Source organism: Parasteatoda tepidariorum, chromosome 8 (assembly GCF_982258835.1).
Source record: "Parasteatoda tepidariorum strain Cologne lab strain chromosome 8, Ptep-v5.0, whole genome shotgun sequence".
Lineage (NCBI taxonomy): Eukaryota > Metazoa > Arthropoda > Arachnida > Araneae > Theridiidae > Parasteatoda > Parasteatoda tepidariorum.
In genome coordinates this window covers 36,732,053-36,757,404 of record NC_141762.1, presented here as the reverse complement: position 1 = coordinate 36,757,404, position 25,352 = coordinate 36,732,053, and the positions used below count along the sequence as shown (strand labels likewise).

Below are 25,352 nucleotides of genomic sequence, written 5' to 3'. Positions count from 1 at the left end.
TAATATAAATAAATAAACTCATAAGGAACGTGCAATTATAAATTCATAGGTGACGTGCAATGTTCTATCATAAATTTTTCCTTAGTTAGAAACATTTTTATTGCAACCATTTCACAAATTTGATTTGAAATTAGTCACTCGGCAGAAACTTTTTTATCAACACAGATCCACTTCAACTTCGTTGATTATGATAGTAGAGATGCAGCCTTAGTGAATAGGCAACCTTAAACTATATTTCAATTAACGTTTGTGGAGTTGGCAACGAGTATTTGTTTGGTTTCTGTCTGTATTGGTTATGGATTCGATTTTTAAAGAAATTATAATTTTATTCATTTTTGTGATATAAAGCAAAACACTTTCGTGTAAGCAAAATAATCTATACTTGATTGTAAATAAAATTCTTATTTTATCTTTCATGAAAAATCTGCGCACTTAAGTGTTAACTTATTAAGCAATGTTTTTGAGTTGTAATTATACTATATTGGGTTATGATTTCTCAATGCGATTATCTCGCTCAGCTAAACATATGGATTACGACAGTTATACCTGTTTATAAGTTTAGATTCTTTGCTACTTGTATATGTTACTGAGTTTTTTGTCATAGGAGTTTTTTCTTTAGAATTTTAATTTTGCCTAGAAAATAATTGTATAATTCTGTTCTTAAAATTGCTTATTTTTGCCTGTAATAATTTTATCAAAAAAAGTTAAGAATTAACTAAAGGTGATATTATTTTAATTTTTTGCTAGTAAATATTTATTGTGATGTTGAATTTTACATTAAAGTACCTATCTTGTTGGTGTATTCCTTGTTGAAACAAGGTTTGTTATTCCAATTTAAAGCAATTTTTTTAAAATAATTTACAAAAGTAATAAAAAATTTCATAAAAGTAATTCTGAATTTTACCTTCCTCTTAGGAAAATTGTTTCTGAATTAATTCAGATTTGCCTTTTTGTTTTGTTAAATTACTGCATCATCTTTATTGTTAACTTATTATAATTTGTTAAGTAACCCCTAATAATGATATTATAATTTGCTAAGTACTATTATTTCATTGTAAAGTTTTATTTAGTGTTTTAGTATGAAATCATTTTAGTAATGTTTTAATTTATATCAACAGTACCTACAATTTTTATGTGCAGTGCACAATACGCAAAATAAAAAATGAACCTCCCTAAATAACTTTCGATCTAATAATCAGATCAATACATTCTAGGACTCAATGTTAATGGTTCTGAGGGGTGACCTCAAATTTGGTGTCAAAATTAACAACCTAGTCTTCAATTTTGGCAATGTTTTTATATTACACAATGTTAAAGGGCCTTTTTAAAGTCCTAGAAATTATAATTTACATATTTTATGCTTAGTGCTAAGATCACTCACATCATTTCAATTGTATGTTTATGTGTTTTTTTTTATTTTGTTTTTGTTTCTTAAGTCTTAGCTTTGAAAAGTAATTGAAAGTCTACTTGAAAAAAAAAATTTTTAAAACCTTTAAATACGATTTAAACTGTAGGTATTGTTTTAAGTCGAACAGTGCTATTTTAATGTTAAATATTTCAATGGAACCCTTTTCGCTAAATTTAAAATTATTACTAAATTTTTATATTGCAAATAAGACGATAATTACTTATTGTATTTATTTTTACTGCTTTGTAGTTGTTGCAAAAAAAATCAACAGACCATATCTTTTATAATTGAGTGATACAAAATGGCTGAAGATGCAGAACAAAGTTCTTCATCTCTGTCTACAAGTGAAGAATTTGAAATTGTTGGTGGAGGTGATGTTGGGATTACTAAAGAAAATAAACAAGATAAACCACACTTTGAAGATTTAAATAAAAATGAAGGAAATTCGGTTTCTTTGGTAATATATTTTTTTTATGTTTCTTTTTGCTAATAAGAAATTTATTGTCCATATGATAAATTATTTACTTTTTTCACATTGTACTAATAGTATATGCAATTTGCACCACTATTTAGTGATGGGATGACAACTTCAACTTTGTATGTAGGAACAATTTTATAAGTTTTAAATCTACTCTTTCAATAAAACTACTGAGTTGAATAACTAAAAATGTGCATGTTGATATTATTAAATGGGTTTTATGTCCATATAATTTTAACTTACCTAAATCAATTCAGAGCAGAGCAAAAATTTCAATTATGTTTTGCCCTCATAAGAAAAAATTTTAAAATACATAAGTAAAAATTACTAGATAGTGTAAGGATTAATTGGAATGCAACAGTGTGAGAAACTTTTTTCTTAAAAATTTATAGTTGTTAAAATAATCTTAAAACAAATAAATGTTTAGAAATAATATAGCTCAAAGGAGATTATAGCTACCTGTTTATTTAAGGTATCCAACAAGGTGAAAATAGGTAATTTTGAATTTTATTTCTTATTTACAATTTAGCTTTTGTTCATTAGTTTTAGACTGAGAATGAATGTTATAATTTCTAATTATTTTATTCATATGAAATAAATTGTTTCAGTATTTCTTGGCAATTACATACTTTGAATGTCTTTTTTAAAAAAAATTTTGATTTTGAGAAAATCTCTTTATGCTAACATACACTACAAAAAAATTTTATATAGAATTCGTTAAAACTTCGTTTGTAGATTTTGTATAGTAATATTAGCTATGTTTTGAACTAAAAACTAAGTCTGAATTTATTATTTTTATCATGATTTAGTTAAGAATGTTTGGAATTTTTCTTCTAAAAATCAATATTTGACAATGTACGTATATAGTTCTATTTCGTCGTATATTTGAAATTACTTAAAGATTAAAACATCATTGTTCAAAAACATAAACATATTATTGATTAAGAAAAAAATATTTTGATATCTATGCATTACAATTTGTTGCTTCCGTGACATTAATAATTTCTAGTTTTTATTCTTAAATTGGCACTTATTCTGAAGAAAAATTTATAAATTTTTAAGACTTACTTTAGATTTTAGGACCCCAAAAAAATTAAATTTTTAATTGTTTTAAAAAGAAATGTATCAAACTCTTTTAGATTCCTTAACATCATATTTAATACAATTTAGATACATACATACAATTTTAAAGACATGTAAAAAATACATATATATTTTTGAACATACTTGCTAACTTTTAGGCATTGCTTATACTATGATGTGTATTGTTCAGCTACTATAAAATAGTGTTAATTAATATCCTTAATTTCATAATAATTGTTTTTATAATCTAGTTAAAAGAGACGGCAACAAACAATTATAGATTTTATTGATAGGAATAGTACTAATTGTGCAGAATTTAATCTGAAAGAAATTTGAAATCCTTTAAATTTATATTATGAAAAACATCAAAAATATATGTGTTGAGAGAAAGAAAAACTAGATTGGCGCGTGTTTTGACATGCGCTCTTCAGTGGCAGGCCAACCCAGGGCCTTCCTGATTATTTACTGATTTAAATCATTCCCAATAATGTATTATTTATCCTCTCAAGTATTATATTTAATTTCTTATAAAATGCCATTGAATGATTTTATTTCTTGCCTTTATTTATCTAGAGCATATTTTTTTTTTCTTTGACTTTCAGTTAAATGTTACCAGTGTAACTCAGAGCAAGGATCTAAAACCTAATAATAAGCTGAATCGAAGTGATAAACAGTTTAAAGGGGAACCAGTTATGGATCATCCACTAGCTTTACTCAGTCCTCAAGTTCCTGATTCTAATGCTTCAAATCAAGGTGCACCTGATACTCCTATTACTCCTGAATCTGCTGCAACAAATGGAAATATTGGCATAACTCCTTCTTTGAGCTCTTTAGAAGAAAGTAAGTGATTTATGTAATAGACTAACAGCAATATGAATCTATTACCAATTTTTTCTAATAGAAATAAATCCCTTGAATAAAGCAGACACTGTTTCTAGTCTTTTTACACAGGCAGTGTTATGGATTAATTTTCCTTTCATAGATATTAGCTGAGAAAAAACTCGACTCATTGCTAGTGAGGTTGTGTCAGTTTTGAACTAAGATTATTTTTCAACAATGTTTAAAATTACTTTTCCTTACTCGATAAATTAAATTTTTGATTTTTATTTAGGTAGTATATAATGACAGCATAATGGTTGTGAAGCAAAAATGGTGTTTAATATCTCAACTACTTTTAATTTAATTAAAACAAGAGGTTTATTTTTATGCTACAAGCTCATGTTTCTTCAATTTAAAACTTGGTATGAACAATGATAAATGTATACAAACTCTGACAAACGTCATGGAATTCAATTTTTATTGAAATGCATTTATTTAAAATATTTGTAGTATTGAGTATTATACTTTTATTTTATTTTGAGAGTCTTTAATTGTTTTTAAGAAAAACTTTAGATTTTGAAGAAAAAAAAGTATTTTGTATCATTCACGTCTTTTTCTTTTGAGCGATTTCATTCTACATCAATCATATTCCCGTTTATAAAAAAATTTCTGTAGCATCTTTTCCCATTCTTGTATTAATTCTTTAAATGTGACATTGTAAAACAAAATTTTTACTTCTTATTGCTTGTGTTTTGAATACATATTTGATGATTAATATTGCATTCCTTTACCCAGTAAAGTTTTGCCATCTTGTTCAGACTCATACTGTATATTCTGATTTCATAACTTTACCCACTGACGACTCTGCATTTAAAAAGTCGTATTTTAATCTGCAGTCTTCTGCATAGCAAAACTGGTTTTTCTATGTTATTAAATAGGGAAATAATGTATCGGGAGAGAAACATTCTCCCACTCTTTTCTTTTTGCTAAACTGACAGTGGGTTAATGCAAGTTTAAGCATTGTGTAATTGATTATTATAAAATGATACTCTCATTTTACTTAATTTTTCGTTTGAGATTATTTACTGTGCTCTATTTTTTCTTACAAGATGTATTCGTGAGAAATTCTTTGATAATCATGCTGGCAATACTATTTACACGTATTGTTAACAAAATTATTTCTTTGCTATACTCTGTTTCAAGTTAAGAAAAAAATCATTATCCCTATGGAGAGAGCCTGTTTGCATCTAAGTGCATGTTAAATAGATGCCAAGCTCCTAACACAAACAAATATCAACCTCGTCAACTTTTGAAACAATGTAGCAAGGCCTTTTTGTTTATAAAAAATAACATGAATTAAATTTCTATTAGTTAGAGTTTATTTTTTAAAAGACTTAATATATTGTTTTGAAAGCATAATTATATAATTTGGTAGAAATAAAACAAAACTATATGCAGTCTCGTATGATTACTTACGTATTAAACATGAATCATTTTAATTTTCAGAACAGATTTTATCCAGAAAAACTTCTTAATTAATTTTTTCCCCATTTCAGTTAGTCTTTCTCAATCGTCATCTCTTCATTTTGCTGATACTGACTGCTCCCTTTTCCCTCATATAACTTATTTGGGGTGTGCAGTGATAAATGCTCCTCGAAGTGAAAAAGAAATTCAAAGAAACATGGCTATTTTAAATGAGCAAGCTTTGGATCAAGCCATTGAGATTACACTCTCAGTTCCTAGCCATTCTGAAGGTTCAGTCACGTAAGTTGAGGAGCTCTGATATTTTTTATAATTTTCAATTATTTAAATTGTTATTTAAAAGAAATCTTAATTTTTATTAGATTTGTTTGACCCCTCACATGGGCAATCTTGTATATCACGTTATTTTATTTCTAATGCTGATCTGAGATTTGTTATAGAAAAAATGGATAGGCTAGATTATATTAAATTTATTTATTATGGATGACACCACTATAGTGCATTTTTCTTGTGTACACCACTTGGTACATTTTGATGATTAGCTATTTGATATGTAAATTTAATTTATTGATTATTATTTGATACATTGGTTTAACTTGATTTTAATTTTTCGAAATTCAAAATAAACCTGTAATCAAATTGTTTAAACTTTGTTTGTACAGTAATTTTTTTATAACTTTTACTCTAATCCCTGCTCTCTAGTCACCCCCACAACTGAAATTGCAAAAAATAACTTACACTATACCTATATATTTATTTTCTGTGGAAAAAAAACTTGATCATTTTTTAGCAGTTTTTCCAACAAAAAAAACTCGTGCATTAAGGGGTTAAAATAATAATTTTGTACCTATAAATAATTATTTTAAAAAGGTAGGTCAATATTTATTAAAATGTGTGTTTACTACAAATAAAGTTGGGAATTTCCGGTAAAATATGCAAAATTTATGGGAATTTATATTTGAAATTGTTTGTTGTTTCTCCTTATATGGGCAAAAAATTAAAAGTTTCAACATGTTTGTTATAAAGTAATTCCAAAAATGTGGCTAATTTAAATACAAATAAATTTCGTGTTTTAATTTTATATACATGAAAATTTAGATATTACCCTATCATTTTTTTCGTTAAAATATACTCTTTTTTTTTAAAGTGCACCTGTGCTTTACTTTGTTTTAAAAAATTATAAATCAAATTGTAGCTGAAATTAATACAAAAACTCATGGACGTACTCAATTTGTAATTTGTTGGTAATGAAATGTTAAATAAAAAGTATTCATTTATAGTATTAAAATATTATTGTTGTAAAAATAAAATAACAAATTATATCAACTATTTATTTGTGTGGTAATAAAATAAAATATATTACAATATCCATTGATCATATAAGAACTTGTCTTAAAATATCTATATTTCTGATTAACGAGAGACCCATTTTTAAAAAAACAAATTTTGTATTTTATGAATGACGATAGTTTATAAGTGGTTTTCAAGCAGCTTAATTGTTTCTGAAATTATATTTTAATTACATAATATATAATTGTGTATATAAATCGACAAATAATATATAAATCAAATTTTTGTATATAATATAACCAAACATATTAAAAAAATTTTTTACTTAAACTTATTCTTAATCTGAATATTATTAATATTTAATATGAGCATGCATTCTTACTATCACACCTTTAACTTAAATAAAAATATTTTAAAACGATTTTACCATATTTTATTTATTATTTGTAATGTAAAAGTTTTTTTTTTTTAAAAATATTTTAGTTTCAGAAAACTTATTTTCTATTTTAAACTTAAAAATACAATACCATTAAAAACCCATTTTCCAAACTATATTGTTTAAGTGTTTTTATTTGAAAAAGTTAGGCACTTAAAGTTTTAAAATCATAATTATTTTGCACATACTTGCTAAGTTGTGCCCCTTTTTCTTTTTCAGTTTATTAGATTCTGATGGTAATACTGAAATTGCCAGTTTTCTTATACATTGCATCTTATTTTGTGCTCGTGGTAGACCAGAAACACCTGAAAAGGAATGTTTTGCATTTGCCTGCAGTCACGGAGAAACTGCAGAAACATCAATATTTCATTGTCATATTTTCAAATGTGATAGCCCTGATACAGTAAGTTTTCAGCAATCGAGTACAATAATGGTTATTCAGTTTTTGAACCATATTTTTTTCTGATTTCACTTTATGTCTTTTAAATAATATGTGAAATTTATTGTTATAAATTATGCACAGTGGTGTTTTGTAAATTTTTTGAAATTTTACTAAATAGGAGACTGTTTTAACATACTTTATTGTTTTTATTCATCATTTATATTTTGTTTTAATTACTTATGCAGCTTTTGTGAAAAGTTTAAAACTGTACTGCAATTAATTTTTTTAGGTTGTAAAACTCTTGCAATGTTTTGCTGCTGCTTTTCATCGTGTACCAAAATTTTCTCAAGGTAGAGCTAGTTCCATATCATCAGAAAGAAATATACCAATTGGCTTGTCAGTTAAAAACAATCAACAAGTTTTCATATTTGAAACAATTTTAGATGTAAAAGAAGAAGATTCAAAGGTAAATCTTTTCCTGTAAAATCTTTAGCTTTTTTTACAAATTCTGTATGTTCTTTTGAAAAATTGAGGCAGAAATTAATCTTATATTTTTATCATAAAATGTAATTTCATTTTTATTTTAAAATTATATGTTTGCTTGTATTGTTTCTCTTAGAAAATTTATACTTCCTTACAAATTTCATTTTTACCTAAGTATTTTGACAAAAAAAAAATTATACAATGTGTCTGTTATTTTTCACTTAAAGTCTTTTAATATTTTGTTGTGTTAAGTTATATATACATGTTATCAACATTTTTTGGTTAAATAAACAAAGCCTGACTAGCATTATTTCATCTTTGCTGAGAGATTTATTGGCAAATAATTGAAATAATTTTTATTCTTACTATCATATAAATCTGACTTAGAATTAATTTCAAAATGCCTGCATTAATAAATTTAACTAATATAAAGTTATCAATTTTTTTAAATGAACATAATAAAAGCTATTCAAGATGGAACTGATGTTAAATTCAAAACTGAAATTATTTTGATTCTGCCAAATATGGATATACATTAGTAAGTGCACGCTATTCCTAATAATGTAAAAGAATGCAAATCTGCCAATGAAAATATGGTAAATGTGAAAAACGAAGCTATAAAAACCATTATTGTTGAGAGACACAAATCATGGCAGGATGCATTTCCAAGCACTATGTAAGTGATTAACTTATCATTAACTAGAAAATCTGAATGTAATAAAATTTCAAAACACCAAGATGAGCTGATGTGATATTGAGCCAATGAATTTTGCCGTTATTATAATTGCTAGGTACTAATGATGTGTAGCAAGATATCAGTTTTTGAATTCTTGATGACGGACATATCTATGATATTTAATAAATTTAAATTTTAAAGCATGTCTAATTTGCCCAACATTATTTTGCATGTGCTTGTATTTATATGTATGTAGGTTTGCACTCTTTGTATATAGTATGTGTAACTAAGATCTTAAAATGTTATGTTTTTTTTTCCGCGTATGCAAAGGCATTGTTAACATTTTATTCCTTGATAGAAAATGGAAATAGTTCTTTTAAAGTTGAATGTTTATAGAATGGAACAATTGAATTATAAAGTTTTTTGTTAAAAATGTTTAAATAGCATTTAATTTTTCCTTAATTTGTTGGCAATGTTTCATCATGAATTGTGAAAATGGGACAATTGTTTTAACTATAGACTTTATTTTATGCAGTTTGAGAAGATTAAGGTGTTTCATTTTTCAATATAATGATTGAAAATTTATTTTCTTATAATCTATTTAAACTCTTAATCTATTATGAAATCACACATTTTAACTTTATTTTGAGGTTCATATACTTTAGTCAAACTGTAAAGTGTTCTTAAATGCGTGTGTTTTTTTAAACATTTGATTTTCTTAAAATAAAACAAACTGTAGAAAAATAAGATTGAATAGAAAACTATAATCTCTATGTTTTTATATAAAGTTGTTAATGAATTAATTTTTCTTACTATTATGTACATTGATTTGCACATTATTTTTTGATTTTGTTTATTTATTAGTTTTCTTTATTATTTTCATTATAGGGGAACTTTGTCTCCTGCCCTCGAGATAAAGACTTTTTCAAGCTGAGGTGTAACTTGGAAAAAATGATCACTGTTACAATTAGTCAAATATCTAGCAACAAGGATCTTAAAATTCAGAAGTAAGATTACATATAATTGTTTTTAAAACTGTTACATTTATGGATAGACAAAATTTCTAGAACGTTTGGCTATATTTACAAATTCTAAGTAATTTGTACATTTCTTGAATGATGCTTGGAAAATATTTCAGTTACAATTAGTCAAATATCTAGCAACAGGGATCTTAAAATTCAGAAGTAAGATTACATATAATTGTTTTTAAAACTGTTACATTTATGGATAGACAAAATTTCTAGAACGTTTGGCTATATTTACAAATTCTAAGTAATTTGTACATTTCTTGAATGATGCTTGAAAAATATTTCATTTCAAGCTTTTTGAAATTCTTATGACAAAAATATTCAATATCATTTCAAATGATATGTTTAAAATTTGTATTTCAAATTATTTTAATGTGTTGTAAAATTGAAATATTTCTAATTTTTATGTGCAATTCTAATGATCATAATTTTGTATTTGTTACTAATATATGCAATTATAAATGTAATTTTAGTTGCTTCGGACTTCTTATTACACCAGGAAGGAATTTAGATCATTCTGAAATGCATGCTTTGGAAGGGGTAATTATAGTTGCAAATTACCATCTTTTTTTCTACTTTTTTATCAATATTAATCTTGTTATGTACTAAATATATTATTTACATTTGTATATTAATCTAGTAATTTACTAAATATATTATTTGTCAGGTACTGATGAATAAGATTGCTAATGGGGATCGAACTGTATATCATATTTCTGCTAACTGGAATCCTATTGATCCACTTTTTGAAATTTTAAATACACCTACTACTAGAGGTAAGAGTTAACAGTATTAATTATAGAAATCAACTAATAAAAATATTTAATAATTTTCTCATTGGAAATAAAAAGTTGTTTGTTATAGTTAATCGGCAAATTTTTCATTTCCCTGTATGGATAAAAACTCCAAGTTTACATTTCTTTCTTTTTGACTATTTTTTATTATATATATTAAAACCAGCATGTAAAGCTTTTTATTATTATTATTTACAAGAAAACGAACAAACATGCAAGAAACATTTTCGTTTCTTGGGATTAATGGCTCGTGATGGTGACTATTTTTGTTAAATTAACGCAAGGGAATTAAAAAAAAACATGTAAAACTGAGTAGACAAACATACAATACATGCAACATACTAGTACGGATATCATTAGTTCTTTTTATTGATCTTGATTTCAAATGTGCGTAAGTTGTATTACTTGTGTTATTCACAGGATTCGTAAGAAATGCATATTGTGTTTATTTAATGGGATAGATATGACTGTATATTCGAATACATTTGTATTAGAAACTGAATATACTGTCAAATATGTAATGTGTATTTACTTAAAAAAAACACTTAAGTATTTTTAAAAAAAGATTAAGAAAAAAAATATGCTTCTTTATTTAATTTTACGTCTTACTAAAATTATTTATCAATTTCCTTTCTGATATATCACCAAAAGCTCTTTTAATTTTTTCAATTCTTTCTAATCAATACATACTTGTAACATTATTATCCACTGTATCTACTTCTTCATCATTATCTGTTTATTTTGTATTAAGTTCTTTCGAATTATTCATGCTCTTTCATTAATTATCATGTTCTCTCTTATTAAGTTTTTTCATATGAATGGATATTAATCTAAACTATTAAGGAGTTTTTAAAGTACCATTAAAATTAAGCATATAAGTTTTTCATCTATCAATAAAAATGTCTCCTTCATTTGTAATGAATTCCTGTTTTTTACATTTCCAAAAATCTTAATTGTTGATACATTAATAAATTTGACCATTCACTAACCATAGAAGTAATTTAAATGTTCAATATCATTAACATTGAGTTTGTTCAATTGTAAAAGATTTATGTAATCAAGTAAATTTTTCTTCAGATAATCAAGTATACATGAGTGTTGCTGTTGATTTGGTGTTTACCGGTATAGATGAACCAACTCGTTTTGTTATTGAAACCAAAGCGAAAATATTTGGATCTAATGAAAGGTTTTGGTATTTCTCCAAGCGTGCTCTTCATGATCAGTTTTATCTCAGATTAAAAGAGGTTAGTATCTTTTTTTTTTAACCAGTTTCTGGTAGATATTGTGCTTGCCGCCCCCTCAAAATGTGCATTGCGTGAACTATTTGTTATGCTATTTTTACAGATTGAAAATGATTGTGGTGATCGAAATACCATGTATGAAGTTGTTAGTTTAGAAAACTCAGTCAGGAAGAAATTTCCTTCTAGCCTGTCATATCAAGAGAGTGTACATTCCTTAACTTCACATGATCAAGACAGTGAATCTGGTATTTTTAATAAGAGATTATGTATACATGTATCTATATATTTATGTATTTACAGAATGTCGAAAACGTTTGAAATGAGTCATATATTTGAAGAATTATACATCAGATTAAAAATCAAAAAAATATGAGGGCATTCAATGATGCTACACTCCACCCCTCATTCCCACTCCCGAAGTGGGGCAGTGTTAAATTCAATTTCTTAGTTTAGGAACTCTGATTATTTATTGCGGATTTGGATTTTCCAGGAAAATTACTTTTATTTGACTTGCCAGTTGTTGCTGGGTTGGGTCATAGTTAATGCAGTAATTGTACTATGAAAATGGCATAAACATCTCTATTTTAAAATAGAGATTTTGAGAAAAACGTGTTAGATTAAAAAATTTATGAATATATTATTATACTTATCTAATAACATCAAATATGACAAAACTGATAACACTAAACTAAAATATATTTCCTTCCCCCTGGTCACTCATAGAGTAGTGTGGGGTCCAGTTTGAGACCAGGGGTCAAATTTGGCAACATTAGATAAGGTTTTCAAAACATCAAATAAGTCATTTTTATTTTTTGATTTGTCTTATATTTCTTAAGGTATCCTTACTTTAAACAATGTTTATGCAATCTTTGTTTTGTAATTACAGCACAAACTTTAAACTGCAAGAGTCAGCAATTAAATATACAGGTTTCTATTCGAGGTTTTGAGGTTGCTCCCACTTAGCCATATTTGGGGAGTCAAGTTTGATATCATTGCATGCATCTTTTAAAAATATTTCTCATGCGTTCAATAATAAATAATTCACGAAAAAGTTTTTCATGTGTATTCAGTTAAGTGGATATTCGATTAGAAAGAGAGTGCATTATTTAATTTTAAATGCTCGATTTTTATAAAACTTTACTTTTTAATGGTATCTAATGCATGGTATAATGTTTGGTTAAATAAACTAAATTATATGATCAATAAACAATTATAATTAAAGCTATTGGTATTGGTATCATAAAACATAAATGTCGTTTTAAGTTATATAAAAAAAATCAATTCTAATGAAAAGTATAATATAGTTACTATAAAATTTATTTTTTCCGAAAAAAATTGAAGACTATTTTGATGCCCGTTTAATATGCCAAATCATCAAATTGTGATTTTTCTTTTTCTACTAAGACTTTCACCACTTGTGTATTTATTTGAGATGCTTTCTAATTTTTTTTTTCATTTTCCAAACTTGAAAAATTTTTAATTAGTTAGCTATTTCAGTTTGAGACTTTTAAAAAATTTTTGTTTCCAAGATTTTTTTTTCTTTTTCGATAAACCTAAATCATTCTTTTTTTGTGGTCATTGTGCAAACAACATGGAGTTATTCGCTGGAGTGAGCAATGATTATTCTTCTTTAGAGAAAGGTGCACTGTAAACTAGTGTGAGCAGCTTTCTGAAACTTTTTCTTATCAAAGCTAATAGCGCACCAAGAGGGGATAAGTCACGACTGCAAAACAAATCACTCTGTGCCTTCTTACATTCTAAATTATTTGCATATGAGGTGAGTCAAAGTTGGGTAAAACCTCTTTTGTTTACTCCAAGGTATAACTGCCTGCAAGAGTTGATTGATTCTTAAACTATACCCCTAGCACCTGTTTAAAACAACAGATGAACAGGAAGTCCTCATCGAACTAACCAGTTATTGTATTCTCACCTTCTGAATTAAAAAACCAAAATTCCATGCTACCTGGTGAAACATTTCTAAATAATTTTTTTTTTTCATTTCATTAACTCTTATTTATGCAATTAAACGAGGAGTGGAAACAATAATTTAAACGAGGAAATTTAAAATTAGTTTCATAGTAAATTATTTGGTTCCATAAAAAAAAATTCGTATTCAATTATCCAATATGCAATTAAGTTGGTATTGATATTTATTTCTCTAAAATGTTAATTGAAAATATGCAAGATATAAATTGCCATGGAAAATCACCATTGAAAATTTGAAGAAAATTGTCAAGAATTGTTAAACAAAATTATGTTTCTGTTCTTAGGACCTTTTATATGAAAATCCAAAAAGAAAAAAAAATTAAAATTTAAACACCTTAAAATTTAGCGAAACAATTTAAATATAAAATTTCCTTTACTGCAATTTAAGTTTTAAATTACTATATGTTGATAACTATGTTTCTTACACAACTACCTTAAATAAACTAAATTAGATAGAAATTGAAATTACATGTAGATACAAATGCCTAACGATGAACCAGATTTGCAAATCTCTCAAATAATGTTGCCTCCAAATGTAAAATGGGCAACAGAAAATTAGACTATTTTAAAATACAGTTTGTCTGCCTTTATTTTTTTAATGTATGATGGTCTACTTTTATTTATGTTTTATACATGTTTTTCCTTTGTGACTCATAACTTTCAACCCTCATTCAATATTTACTGTAACAAAATTAGTACACTATCATTAATGCACATATTTTCAAAAAATAATTTTGTTTATAGTTCATATCTCAAAAGAAAAGAAACTGTGAAATTATTTAAAGGACGGATGAGATAAAAAATATTATCCTTAATAACTTAGTTTAAAGTTTTTTTTTTCTTCGTAAAAACCAAAGCGGTTATTTTACTAACAGAAAGTGTCTTTTTTATGAGTCAGGTACAAAATATTTATTTTAAGTGTCTATTCTTGCTCAAGTTTTAAACTTTATGCAGATAATGATGAACCTCTCCCAAGTGGTACAGGAGAAGTGAGTAAAGAGTGTTCTTCCTTTGAGCTTGAAGGCTGGGCTGAAGTATTGCAAAGATGGAGACAAAATTTGAAGCAACGACCAAAGCAGCTCACACCACTTGTAAAAAGAGGGATTCCCGAAGCATTAAGGGGTGAAGTTTGGCAATTACTTGCTGGTTGCATCGATGACCGACAAATAGTTGACACATATAAAAACCTTATATCTAAAGTGAGTTATAATTAGATTATACATAAAAAAAAATAACTAATTTAAGGAAATCTCTGAAGTTTCTCTAAGTTTTTTTTCTTTCTTAATCTTGATACTAATTACTTTAAGTGATTAATGAGCAGGCACACTTGTTTTGTTTGTTTTTTTGACTCATCAAGTTTCTATAGTAAGCAAAAGAAAATTAAATCTGATCTATAAAACTTTTAAGTGTAAACAATTTAGATACTGTTTGTTCATTTGAGGAGAATTGTTTGATCAGAGATTAATACTAGTCACTGCCAGAAATTGATGATAAGCCTGTTGCAGTATATCTAGAAGCTTATATTATTTCTTTCTTAATCTTTTAATATTATTAATAATACAATTTTAATAGTTTTCAAGCACTTGAGATTTGGTTAATTCTTTTTTTTGTGTGGTTATATTTAATACTAGTATTAATAAGTAATTAATTGTATGTATTTGGCATAAATACAAAAACTTATTTTTATGTCGTTGATAGCGTATTATCTTTTTTTCTACTTTAGTTTCGATTTGTTTTGTTTATATATATTACACTATTGCTTCACTAATTGTCTATTAGCAATAATTTCAACCTAACCATAATATGAGAATTCAATTTAATCAAAAAAAAATCTTTCCTCTTAATATTTTTTCTCATTTGGTACTAAGAAAAAAACAAATAAGGTACTGGTAAGTACTAGATTAGATTATTTTATTGACTCATTTTTTTAGACATTCCGATTTTCAAGGAATATATATATATATGAACTCATTAACTGATTTTATTAATTTTAAGTTGAAATAGACCAATAAAATATAAATTATAAATTTAAAGTAGTTTTACTTATTTGAACAAATTTACAAATTTGTTGCCTTTAAGCTTCTTTTAGAAATACTTTTCCCCACTAATTTAAATAGTAATTATCAAAACAATAGTTATATAAACAATAATAAAGAAACAATAGTTTTCTTCATTAATTTAAATAGTAATAATTTACCTTATAACAATTAGCTGAACTGTTTTACTTTTTAGGAATCTTCTTGTGGTAGTGTCATCCAACGAGACATAAATCGAACATTTCCAGCTCATGAATATTTCAAAACCAGTGGTGGCATAGGACAAGATTCTTTATATAAAATATGCAAAGTAAAAATTATATTTTATATATAAATCTATTTATGTGGTTTTTTTTTTTTAACCGTACTTGCCTACTTCTCATAAAATGACATTAGTTTTAACAATGTTTTTCTACTTACTTATAATATGTGTATTAAGCTGCTATTCATTTATAATATGTTAGCTGGCTACTAAGCAAAATGCCCTACACTAAAATAATTGCCATGTATTTATGCAGTAACATTTGTATCCTTAGAAAAAATTATTTTCATCAGTAGAAATAGCAATTTTCCTTTATAATATGTATATTAAATTTCAGTACATATATGTTTGCTAGGTGCAAAAAAAAATTCCTGCTCTAAAGTAATTGCCATGAATTTATGCAGTGGCATTTGTATCCAGTTCAAAAAAAAATTTATAATTTCATGCCTACAGTGTTAATTGTTGTTTCCTTTTATTTGTGTGAACTAAATATGATTAAAATTAAAGTCTACCAGAGTCAGATTAATAAGTAGCTAATACATTGATGATGTATTGCTGATGCATTGAGCCTCTTAATGATTTTTAGCAAGCTTAGTTTATTATTATTTTCTTCATCATTTATACTTTCTTTGAAAAATATCTCATATTAACTTTATTTTTAGGCTTACTCTGTATATGATCCTGAAATTGGATATTGCCAAGGCCAATCATTTCTTGCAGCTGCTCTATTGTTGCATGTAAATATATGAAACAGTTTTTAACTTTTTCTTAATAAATAGTATTTTAAAAATTTTATTTTGATTTTTTCATATGAAAAGTTTTAAGTCACCATATTGATTTATCTTTTTCTTCTGCACTTAATCTATTACTGCTTTATTTTTCGATTATTCACAGCAAAACTAAACATCATTGAATCAGCACTGAATATAAACAATTTTATTTGCTTTTATAACAGATTCCAGAGGAGCAGGCTTTCAGCATTCTTGTGAAAATAATGTTTGAATATGGCTTGAGAAATTTTTTCAAGAATGGATTTGAAGAACTGCACCTAAGATTATACCAGTTAGAGAAATTAATTGAAGTAAGCAAATGCTTATTACAATTTGACTTATTTCAAATTTGGTTATTTATAAACTAGCTCTTTTATGTCTCTTTCAGTCAATTAATGCAATATAGAAAAAAATTAGCAATAAAAAAATACTTAAACCCCTTACTTATCTTAACCAAACTTAGTTCAGGGGAGATCCATGTAATATACATAAACGTGCAAACAATGTTTGCTGAAAATGTTTTACTATTATTAAAATAGAAAAAAAAATAATCCACCTCTTAAAGAATAATCCACCTCTTCTCCTTCTAATTCCTGCGAGAGAAAAATAGATTCATTATTACGTTTTTTCTTACCAATGCAAATATGCATGATTTAGAAATCAGACATTGAGATTCAGATTCACACAATTATTTAAACAAATAAAAAAAATGTTGCATCGATATTTTAATTAAAACTTTGATAACATTCTTTGCATAAATGTTTCTTACGTACGCTTTTTCTTGCTTAAATTTCAGGTATTTTTTCAATTATTTAAAAAATGATTTTGTACATAAAAATTTTTTTTCTAAATTCATCCTTATGGTTTTTGAATCAATATAGAATTCTATAAAAATGAAAACATTTTTAAAAATTCCTTGATTTTCAAACTAATTTCACCAAAATGAGAGGGCAACAAAGGGTTGAAACTAATTAATCAATGCATGCAAGTTTTTTAACTAAGATTTTGTGTTCATAGGAAGGTTTCACGTTATCTAAGTTTGGTTCAGGATAAAATGTTGATTAGTAACTTATGTAATGCAAAGACGTTAAATTGTTGAAGCCCACCCATATTCAGATCAGTAGATATCATTTAGTCTGGGAAGGAAAGGCAGTTAGTGCACAATGCTGAGCACGTTACCACCATTGCGCCGTTGCTCTTGGAATCGTGGCGACTCAACAACCTCTATGACCTCCTTGGTCGAAAACTAGCTTTTGGGGGAAGAATTTTTAGATATCTTTAACTGATATAACTGCTAACTTGATATGTAATTTTCTTAATTAAATATGTCCCTTTCCAGTTTAAGGGTCTCCTTCAAAGAAAAAGAAAGGCTTTTATTTCCTTGTTAGCCCTATGGAGAATTATATTCATGGAATTTCTTTATATGTTCAATTACTGATTGATGTAATGTTAGTTTCACTTTTTTATTTAACGGTGCTCTATTGAACTTAGTTACCGAATTTTAAATTTAAAAGTGATAAATATTTTAAAAGAATAAAAAAAATTCTAAATATTTACGATTTTAAAATTCTATGATTGGTAACTAAGTTCAATAGAATACATTTTAATGAATGAAATTAAACAAAAATTATTCAAAAATATTAATTGATTACTAAAATAAATATGGAAATTTCAGATGTATAATTCTCTGTAAGTTAATATGGAGAAAATAAAAACCTTTTAGTGTTTGAAGGGGACCCTTAATGACTTTTAACTAATTTCATTCTATTAAACATAGTGTTAGTGTTATTATGGAAATGGTTTTAAATAACTTATTTCAACACAAAAACTATTATCTGTTTATGATACATTTTTATTGATTACAGGATAACATTCCTGAGCTTTATGCTCACTTTACAGACTTAGGTATTGAAATGCACATGTTTGCATCTCAGTGGTTTCTGACTCTCTACACTTCCAAGTTTCCTTTGATAGTTGTATTTTACATACTTGACATATTTTTGCTCGACGTAAGTAATGAAGTATTCTTTTAATTGATAAAACAGCTTATAAGTCTGTTTTTTAATTCATTTAACCAAAAAAAAAATTTTTTTTTCCAACACAGGGCATTGAAACTTTATTTCAAGTAGCATTAGCGCTTTTAACGGTAATATATTTTGTTTATTCCTTTAATTCTAATGCTTCTTGTCACACTTTCTTTGCAATTAAATATTTTGACTGTATTATTCACATAGTTATCAAGAAAAGATTTGCTGGCATTAGATTTTGAAGGGATTCTGAAATATTTCCGTGTTACACTTCCCAAAAAGTATAGAACTGAAAATAGTGCTAGAGAATTGTTGTCAGCAGCAATTAGTATTAAGGTACGTGTGTATTTAATATTCCTAGTTCTTCCCTCTCTTTCTCTTTTTTTTTTTTTTTTTTTGTAACAATACGAATTATAACTATGGTCGCTGTCTATAGAGTAACTGAAATATGTAGTCAATAATAATAATATGAAATTTATTAATAATAATATTGAAAAAAATTTGATATTTTATTTTATGATCTTTAGAAAATAATTTTACCACAAGAACCCATCCTGATAAAGAAAAATGTAGATATATTGATTCCAATATTGCACTAAACTAAATTGAATGTCTGCAATATTGAATTTCTTTTATCCAATTTCTAAAATAATGTTATATTCATTATCTCTAGTGATTTATGAATGTCATCAGTAAGACATCAAAATTTATTAAAATTTGTTAGTAATTTTAATTTTTTAGTCTATAAAAATATTTTGAAAATGGTTAATGGTGAAAGTTTTTTCTATTAATTTATTCATTTTTTTGTTTCGCTCAATATATTAGTGTGGTCTTTTATTCATTTAACACTAAACATACCAACCCTTTCCTATACAATATAACATACAATAACAGGTCTTTTGACCAGTTGTGGTATATTTAGTGTTAAGTAACAAAATATTTTAATAAAAAGTATTATTATAAAAAGTATTTATACTTCAAAAGACTCCAATTCTTATATTTTAAAGAGTACAAATTCTTTGTTGAGCTTACATTAGATTTTTGTAGTATGCAAGAGTTCATCTTATTCAGAAAAAAATAAATAAAAAAATTGAAATTTCAGGTTAAAAAATTAAAGAAGTATGCCAAAGATTATTCTGCTTTAAAAGATCAACAAAAAAATCATGAAGATCCTGTTTCAAAATTGCAGGTATTTTTTATTTTTTTCATTAGACATTTTGTTATTCCTGATAATTTGCTCCCTTTTTGATGTTTCATGTTTTGAGCAATTCGGTTTAAAATATGCTGTATTAATGTGGATACTATTCTAAAATATTATTTTTCCTCGAATCCTAGCGAGAAAATAGCCGCTTCCAGCTTAGTAATCTGAGATTAGAGCATGAAAACGATGACTTAGCTAATGAGCTGATAAATGTTAAATCTCAACTCGGAAATGAGTTGAAATCTGTAAGTAGAAAATCCTTCATTATTTGTAACACTTGATTTAAAAGATAATTTAATTGCACATATATTTCTTAATAACTTCCAATATTAGTACAGCATCACAGTAAATTACACTATTTAACGTAGCTTGATATTTTCTGTTGCATGCTGCTATGTAACATACAAGAGTAAAAGTAGATCAGAATGATATCTTGAAATAGAAACCTTTTAAAACATGAGGCGAGAGTGAAAAAATACTATTATTGCTATATGTACATTGTGCAAAATAAGAAACAGAGCACCCTGAATAATTTTTGAACCCTTAATAATTTTTAACTCTAATTTACGATGCAAAATTATGTTCTTTAAAATAATGTAAAAAAATTGTATACCTTACAATATTAAATAAAATATAAAATTATAAATATTTGTTAAAATTTATTTCTTGCATGGTATAATCCTTAGATAAACAAATTTTATAATTGTGAGCAAAAATGTTCAATTTTTTAAATTCTCCTGATATGGCGAAATACGTTAGAAGTAAATTAATATTAAAGGGTCCAAACTTTGGACTGCTCTCCTGAACTAACTATTGGGACGATATTTCCCAGATTGCGACTACTCCCTATATTTTGGAGATTAGAAATCAGAATCAGTCGAAAAAAATATGTTTATTAAAAAAAAAGTACATTTATGTGTCTTAAAATATCGTCTGCACTAGTCTATTAGCATATTTGAGGTCATTCCCTCAAACCATGAAAATTGATTCCTAGAACGTGATCATTAGATCAAGAGTTGTTCAGTGTGGTTGGTTTCTTATTTTGCGCACTGTACGCTTTTTATTTGCATGTTTGTTTTTCCTTCCAAAAGCAACAATTAAACTTAATTTTTAAGTATATTACCTTTTCACAGTGTTGTATAATATACTTTCATTAAATAACCATATTATATTAAAAATTATGTAATTGAAATGTGATAATTTTTTAAACGGTTTTACTTTGAAGTGTATTAAAACCTGTGTTATTAGAAAATAATCACTTATTACAACAATATTTGAGTAACTACCCTTTATCTTAATGAAACAAAAAACATTTATTTTAATACATAATTATCTAATCCTAGTTCACAAATATAATTTAATGACAAAATAAAATGTTAAGATATCCTGTACAAAATGAAGACGATAAGTCTTTTCAGTCTTGAATTATTAAAAAAAGAAGAAAATATCCTGAAAATAAGTGCTGCCTGGGTAGTTTCTTATCTTTCACTTCTGGTAATCTAGGAAATTTGTTAGTTAAACTAGTTTTGATATCGTAGGTAAAAGATAAATAACACTAGATTAATATGTTTGAGGAACATTGGTGTTAGGTCCTGGGGGAGAAAGCTAAAACAGTCTTGGCTATTTAACATTCTTTAGTTCTAAATGAGAAGAATGTGTCTTAATACTCTATTAGTATGTTAAGTGTGATAGTGCGGTCTCTGAATAAAAAAAAAAATTTCATTTAGAATAACATTTAGTGATTAAATTCAGTGACTTGCTGAAATTAAAAAATTATTGCATAAAATTACAATAAGAGATGATATTAGTTTTTTATTTTCTTCCCTTCACAAGTAGAACATTTTAAAATTGTTCCACAACACGTTTTAAAAGATAATTTTTAATAATTAGTTTACCATTTGTTTAACCTTCTGTTTATGGCTGTTACAACAAATGGACCAGAATAACAGGATTTAGCATGCTAATCACCTTGTTCAAAAAACTTTAATTAAAATTTTTAACTTCATAGAATGAATATTTTTATTACACATTACACAATTATTTATGCCAAAAGTGATTGTAAGTAATTGTAATCAAGTATATTTTTAAATTTTATACTTAAGGAACTGTTTGGACTAATATCTTTAAAATAAAAACTTAGGTTATTGTGATGCATAAATATTTAATTCCTACAATGCAAACATTTGTTGTTAACCAAATTTTAAAAACAATTGAATGGAATTATTTTTAAACTAACTTGTTAAATATTTATTATACTTTTTGCACTAAAAGAAGCTTATTTTTTGGCTACTTTCCATTTTATAATTTTATCGAATGCCTAATTTGTTTTCATTCATAAAATAATTTTTTTTACAATTTCAGTTAATTATCTGGATGTCTGATTCCCCCGTTTAAGCCTGGCCTAAATTAAATTGAATAATTATCATCCTACTTCCCTTATATTTTCTTTATTCATATTACTGTGAAATGTTATTTTTTATTATTGTTATTAGTTTTAGTAAATAGTTTATTCTTGACTAATACATTATTTTATCTAATATTCAAGTTTAAATACTTTATTTTTTTCTAACTTTAGGCCTTAGAAAAGTTAGAGGCTTACTACAGAGAGACAACATCCACTAAAAAATCATTGACTGAAATAGAAGATGAAAAGCGAAGATTAGAAATAGAAGTTAACCAGGTAAGATATATTTGAATGCAACTGCATTTTGAGAGAACTTACTTATAAGAACTTACATTTTGATTTAACCTATGTAAACTTACTATCTTTGAATTAAACTTTAAAACTAATCTAAAAACTAATGAAAATGATTGGAGCGAACAGAGGTGCAAAAAAAAAATAAGGAAGGTACTCAAATAAAACCAATATCTGGAAAAGTTTTCTTTTTCTCAGAAATGATAAGCATGGAAGATCGTGCTAAACACAACAGAAAATTAGATTTCTGGTCGATTAGGAAAAGATCCATCCTATTACGGCAGCACTTTACCCTGACAGCCTTTTATTACAAAAAAAATGCTAGTCCACACACTTCAAGCTAAACCACAGAATAGCTGGATGACAATGAAATAAATTTTTAAAGAGGCCAACTTCTTCCGGTAATCTCAGTCCCTCACTGAGGTATAATGAAAAATAAAAGAAAGAAAACAGTTGAAGATTAGAATGCAGATTTGAAAAAATTACACGGCAAAACAACTTCCAAAACTCTCATAGAATCTGTGTCTATCACCTTTGAATGTTTAAAATGCATTTTTAACTGAAAGTAAGGATACTTTTCATGGTATTTTAAGTAATAAAGCTGCAAAGTATTAAGTTTTTTTGATACAGAAATTTTCTATGCATGTAATTACTGGTTCTTCTTTATTAAACAGAGATAAACAAAACAAGATGACTAAACATTTGTTATTTATTGCCATGATTTTGAATATTTGTTTAACTGCTTTTCATCATTAGATAATGTGCTGGTGATACCAGGAGTTTTTTTTCAATAAAACACATACCTACATTTTTCTAACACCATTAAAATCTGTCCAAACTATATAAATGTAAAACTTTTTTAAAGAATGCGTTGAATCTGGCTCTTTTACCATTAAACTAAGCATTGAATCCAACACAACATTATGTGCAATAATTTTAAAAAAATTATATCGCATCACACATGGCATTGCCAAATCTTTTTTTTATTTCTTTTGATTATATAATACAATGCTCGCAGCTTATTAAAATCTTTTTCGTTCTGAGAACATAAAATTTTATAAATCAGCTGATTGTATGAACGCGAATATCCACACTTATAGGAAAAAAATATTACAAATACAATAAAAGTTGAACTGATATTTTATGTTGCTGAATTTACGTTTGACATTTAAATTAAACATGAACTGCAATTTTTAATTCACAGAAAGGTTTTAAAATTTTAACTTATTTGATGTTAAAAATTCAGCATGGTTTAAAAATTTAGTTTTTCTGAATTTTTTTTTTTCTTTGTTGAAAAGTTCATTAAAATATTAAACACTTTTCAGTCATTAGTTAATGATAGATTTACCTAATTGAATGATTGAGTGAGTGATAATCATTGACATTGAATGATTACATGCATTTCATAAACAGTTTTCATAGGGAATCCTTTACTTCATATATATATATATATATATATATATATATATATATATATATATATATATAGTGGGACTTCTATTTAACGAACTTCCATTTTGCGAATTTTTTGAGGAACCAAGAACATTATGGAAATTTCTTCGTAAAATAACTTCCAAATAGGGAAGTGAATTTTCTATTTAACGAACTTTTCATTGAGATCCACTTTACCTATTTTCCAAAATATTTCAGAGCATTTCAAACTTGTTAAGGCAATTTATGGGGGAAATGACCTTGAATTAATTTTTGAAGCCACTGCTATACGTAATGTTTTACTGCTTTCTCTAAATATTATTTTAGAGAAAGCAGTAAAATCCCTTTCCCTTTTTGTTTGGAATTTCAAACGAAAAACTCAGTACAAATTAACAGATTTTATCAGTAGCAATTAAACTTACTAACGCATTTGGTAATGTATGTTTAAAATTACTTTTATAATAAGTGCAGCTATAATTTTATGCATAAATTTAGCATTTTTTTTAGTTGAAAGTGTAAGTAGCATGATAGTGTAACACTGGATGTTTTGCTCTATTCTTGCCTTCCATGCAAATTTCTTTTATGGTTAAGATTTGTAAAATAAATAGTAGATACTAGTTTACAAGATAAAGGTGCATCGATTACTATTTTAATTATTCCTAGAGTTTTTAAATTTAAAATCTGTTTTGTGTTGTTTATGTGTTTTAAATGGTGATTTTCTAGTTAACGAATTTTCCATATAACGAACTTATTATCAGGATTTAGCGACTTCGTTAAATAGAGGTCTGACTGTGTGTGTGTGTGTATGCATGTATGTATGTATGTATGTATGTATGTATATATATATATATATATATATATATATATATATATATATATATATATATATATGTATGTATTACTCTCTCCTCAACTTTGAGAAGAAGTGTGAAATTAACAAGTACACTGTTCCTTCAGATTTGATTTTACAATTCAGTGATTTCATTAGTGGCAATCACTGTACTGTTAGATTTTTTGATAAAATTTCAATTTTGTACAATATCTATTCAAGAATCATAAAAATCATACATTTTATTGTAGTTAAAAGAACTTTGTAGAAGAGAACTGCAGCAAGCTGAAAGTGAGATAGCTAGAAACAACAATATTATATCTGAATATAAGCTTGTGAGTATTGAAATAAAGCTTTATTAATTGGCAGTTTAAATTTAAATAATTAGAGTTCTATTTTTTGAGTGTTTATGTATAATCATATGAAAAAATTTATGGAAAAATAACGATTGCATTATCACTTTGATATGGAAAAAAAAACATATCTAATTACATATTATTGCTGAATATTACCTG

General features: G+C 26.1%; 1 protein-coding gene across 1 annotated transcript in view; it reads left to right on the top strand.

Annotated features, from left to right (window-relative positions):
- The first annotated feature begins 233 nt into the window (after positions 1-233).
- The window catches only part of LOC107456655 (rab GTPase-activating protein 1), a 30,726-nt gene continuing 5,607 nt past the window's right edge, over positions 234-25,352 (top strand). Inside the window, exons 1-22 of the mRNA XM_016074579.4 lie at positions 234-362; positions 1,658-1,865; positions 3,572-3,809; positions 5,345-5,552; positions 7,216-7,399; positions 7,668-7,844; positions 9,426-9,544; positions 10,039-10,105; positions 10,233-10,341; positions 11,437-11,603; positions 11,704-11,845; positions 14,541-14,785; positions 15,819-15,932; positions 16,547-16,621; positions 16,840-16,965; positions 18,520-18,663; positions 18,759-18,800; positions 18,889-19,017; positions 19,784-19,870; positions 20,017-20,127; positions 22,458-22,562; positions 25,089-25,172. Of these exons, the coding sequence (XP_015930065.1) occupies positions 1,710-1,865; positions 3,572-3,809; positions 5,345-5,552; positions 7,216-7,399; positions 7,668-7,844; positions 9,426-9,544; positions 10,039-10,105; positions 10,233-10,341; positions 11,437-11,603; positions 11,704-11,845; positions 14,541-14,785; positions 15,819-15,932; positions 16,547-16,621; positions 16,840-16,965; positions 18,520-18,663; positions 18,759-18,800; positions 18,889-19,017; positions 19,784-19,870; positions 20,017-20,127; positions 22,458-22,562; positions 25,089-25,172 (2,829 nt within the window). The 5' untranslated portion in view covers positions 234-362; positions 1,658-1,709. The remainder of the gene's footprint in view (positions 363-1,657; positions 1,866-3,571; positions 3,810-5,344; positions 5,553-7,215; positions 7,400-7,667; positions 7,845-9,425; positions 9,545-10,038; positions 10,106-10,232; positions 10,342-11,436; positions 11,604-11,703; positions 11,846-14,540; positions 14,786-15,818; positions 15,933-16,546; positions 16,622-16,839; positions 16,966-18,519; positions 18,664-18,758; positions 18,801-18,888; positions 19,018-19,783; positions 19,871-20,016; positions 20,128-22,457; positions 22,563-25,088; positions 25,173-25,352) is intronic.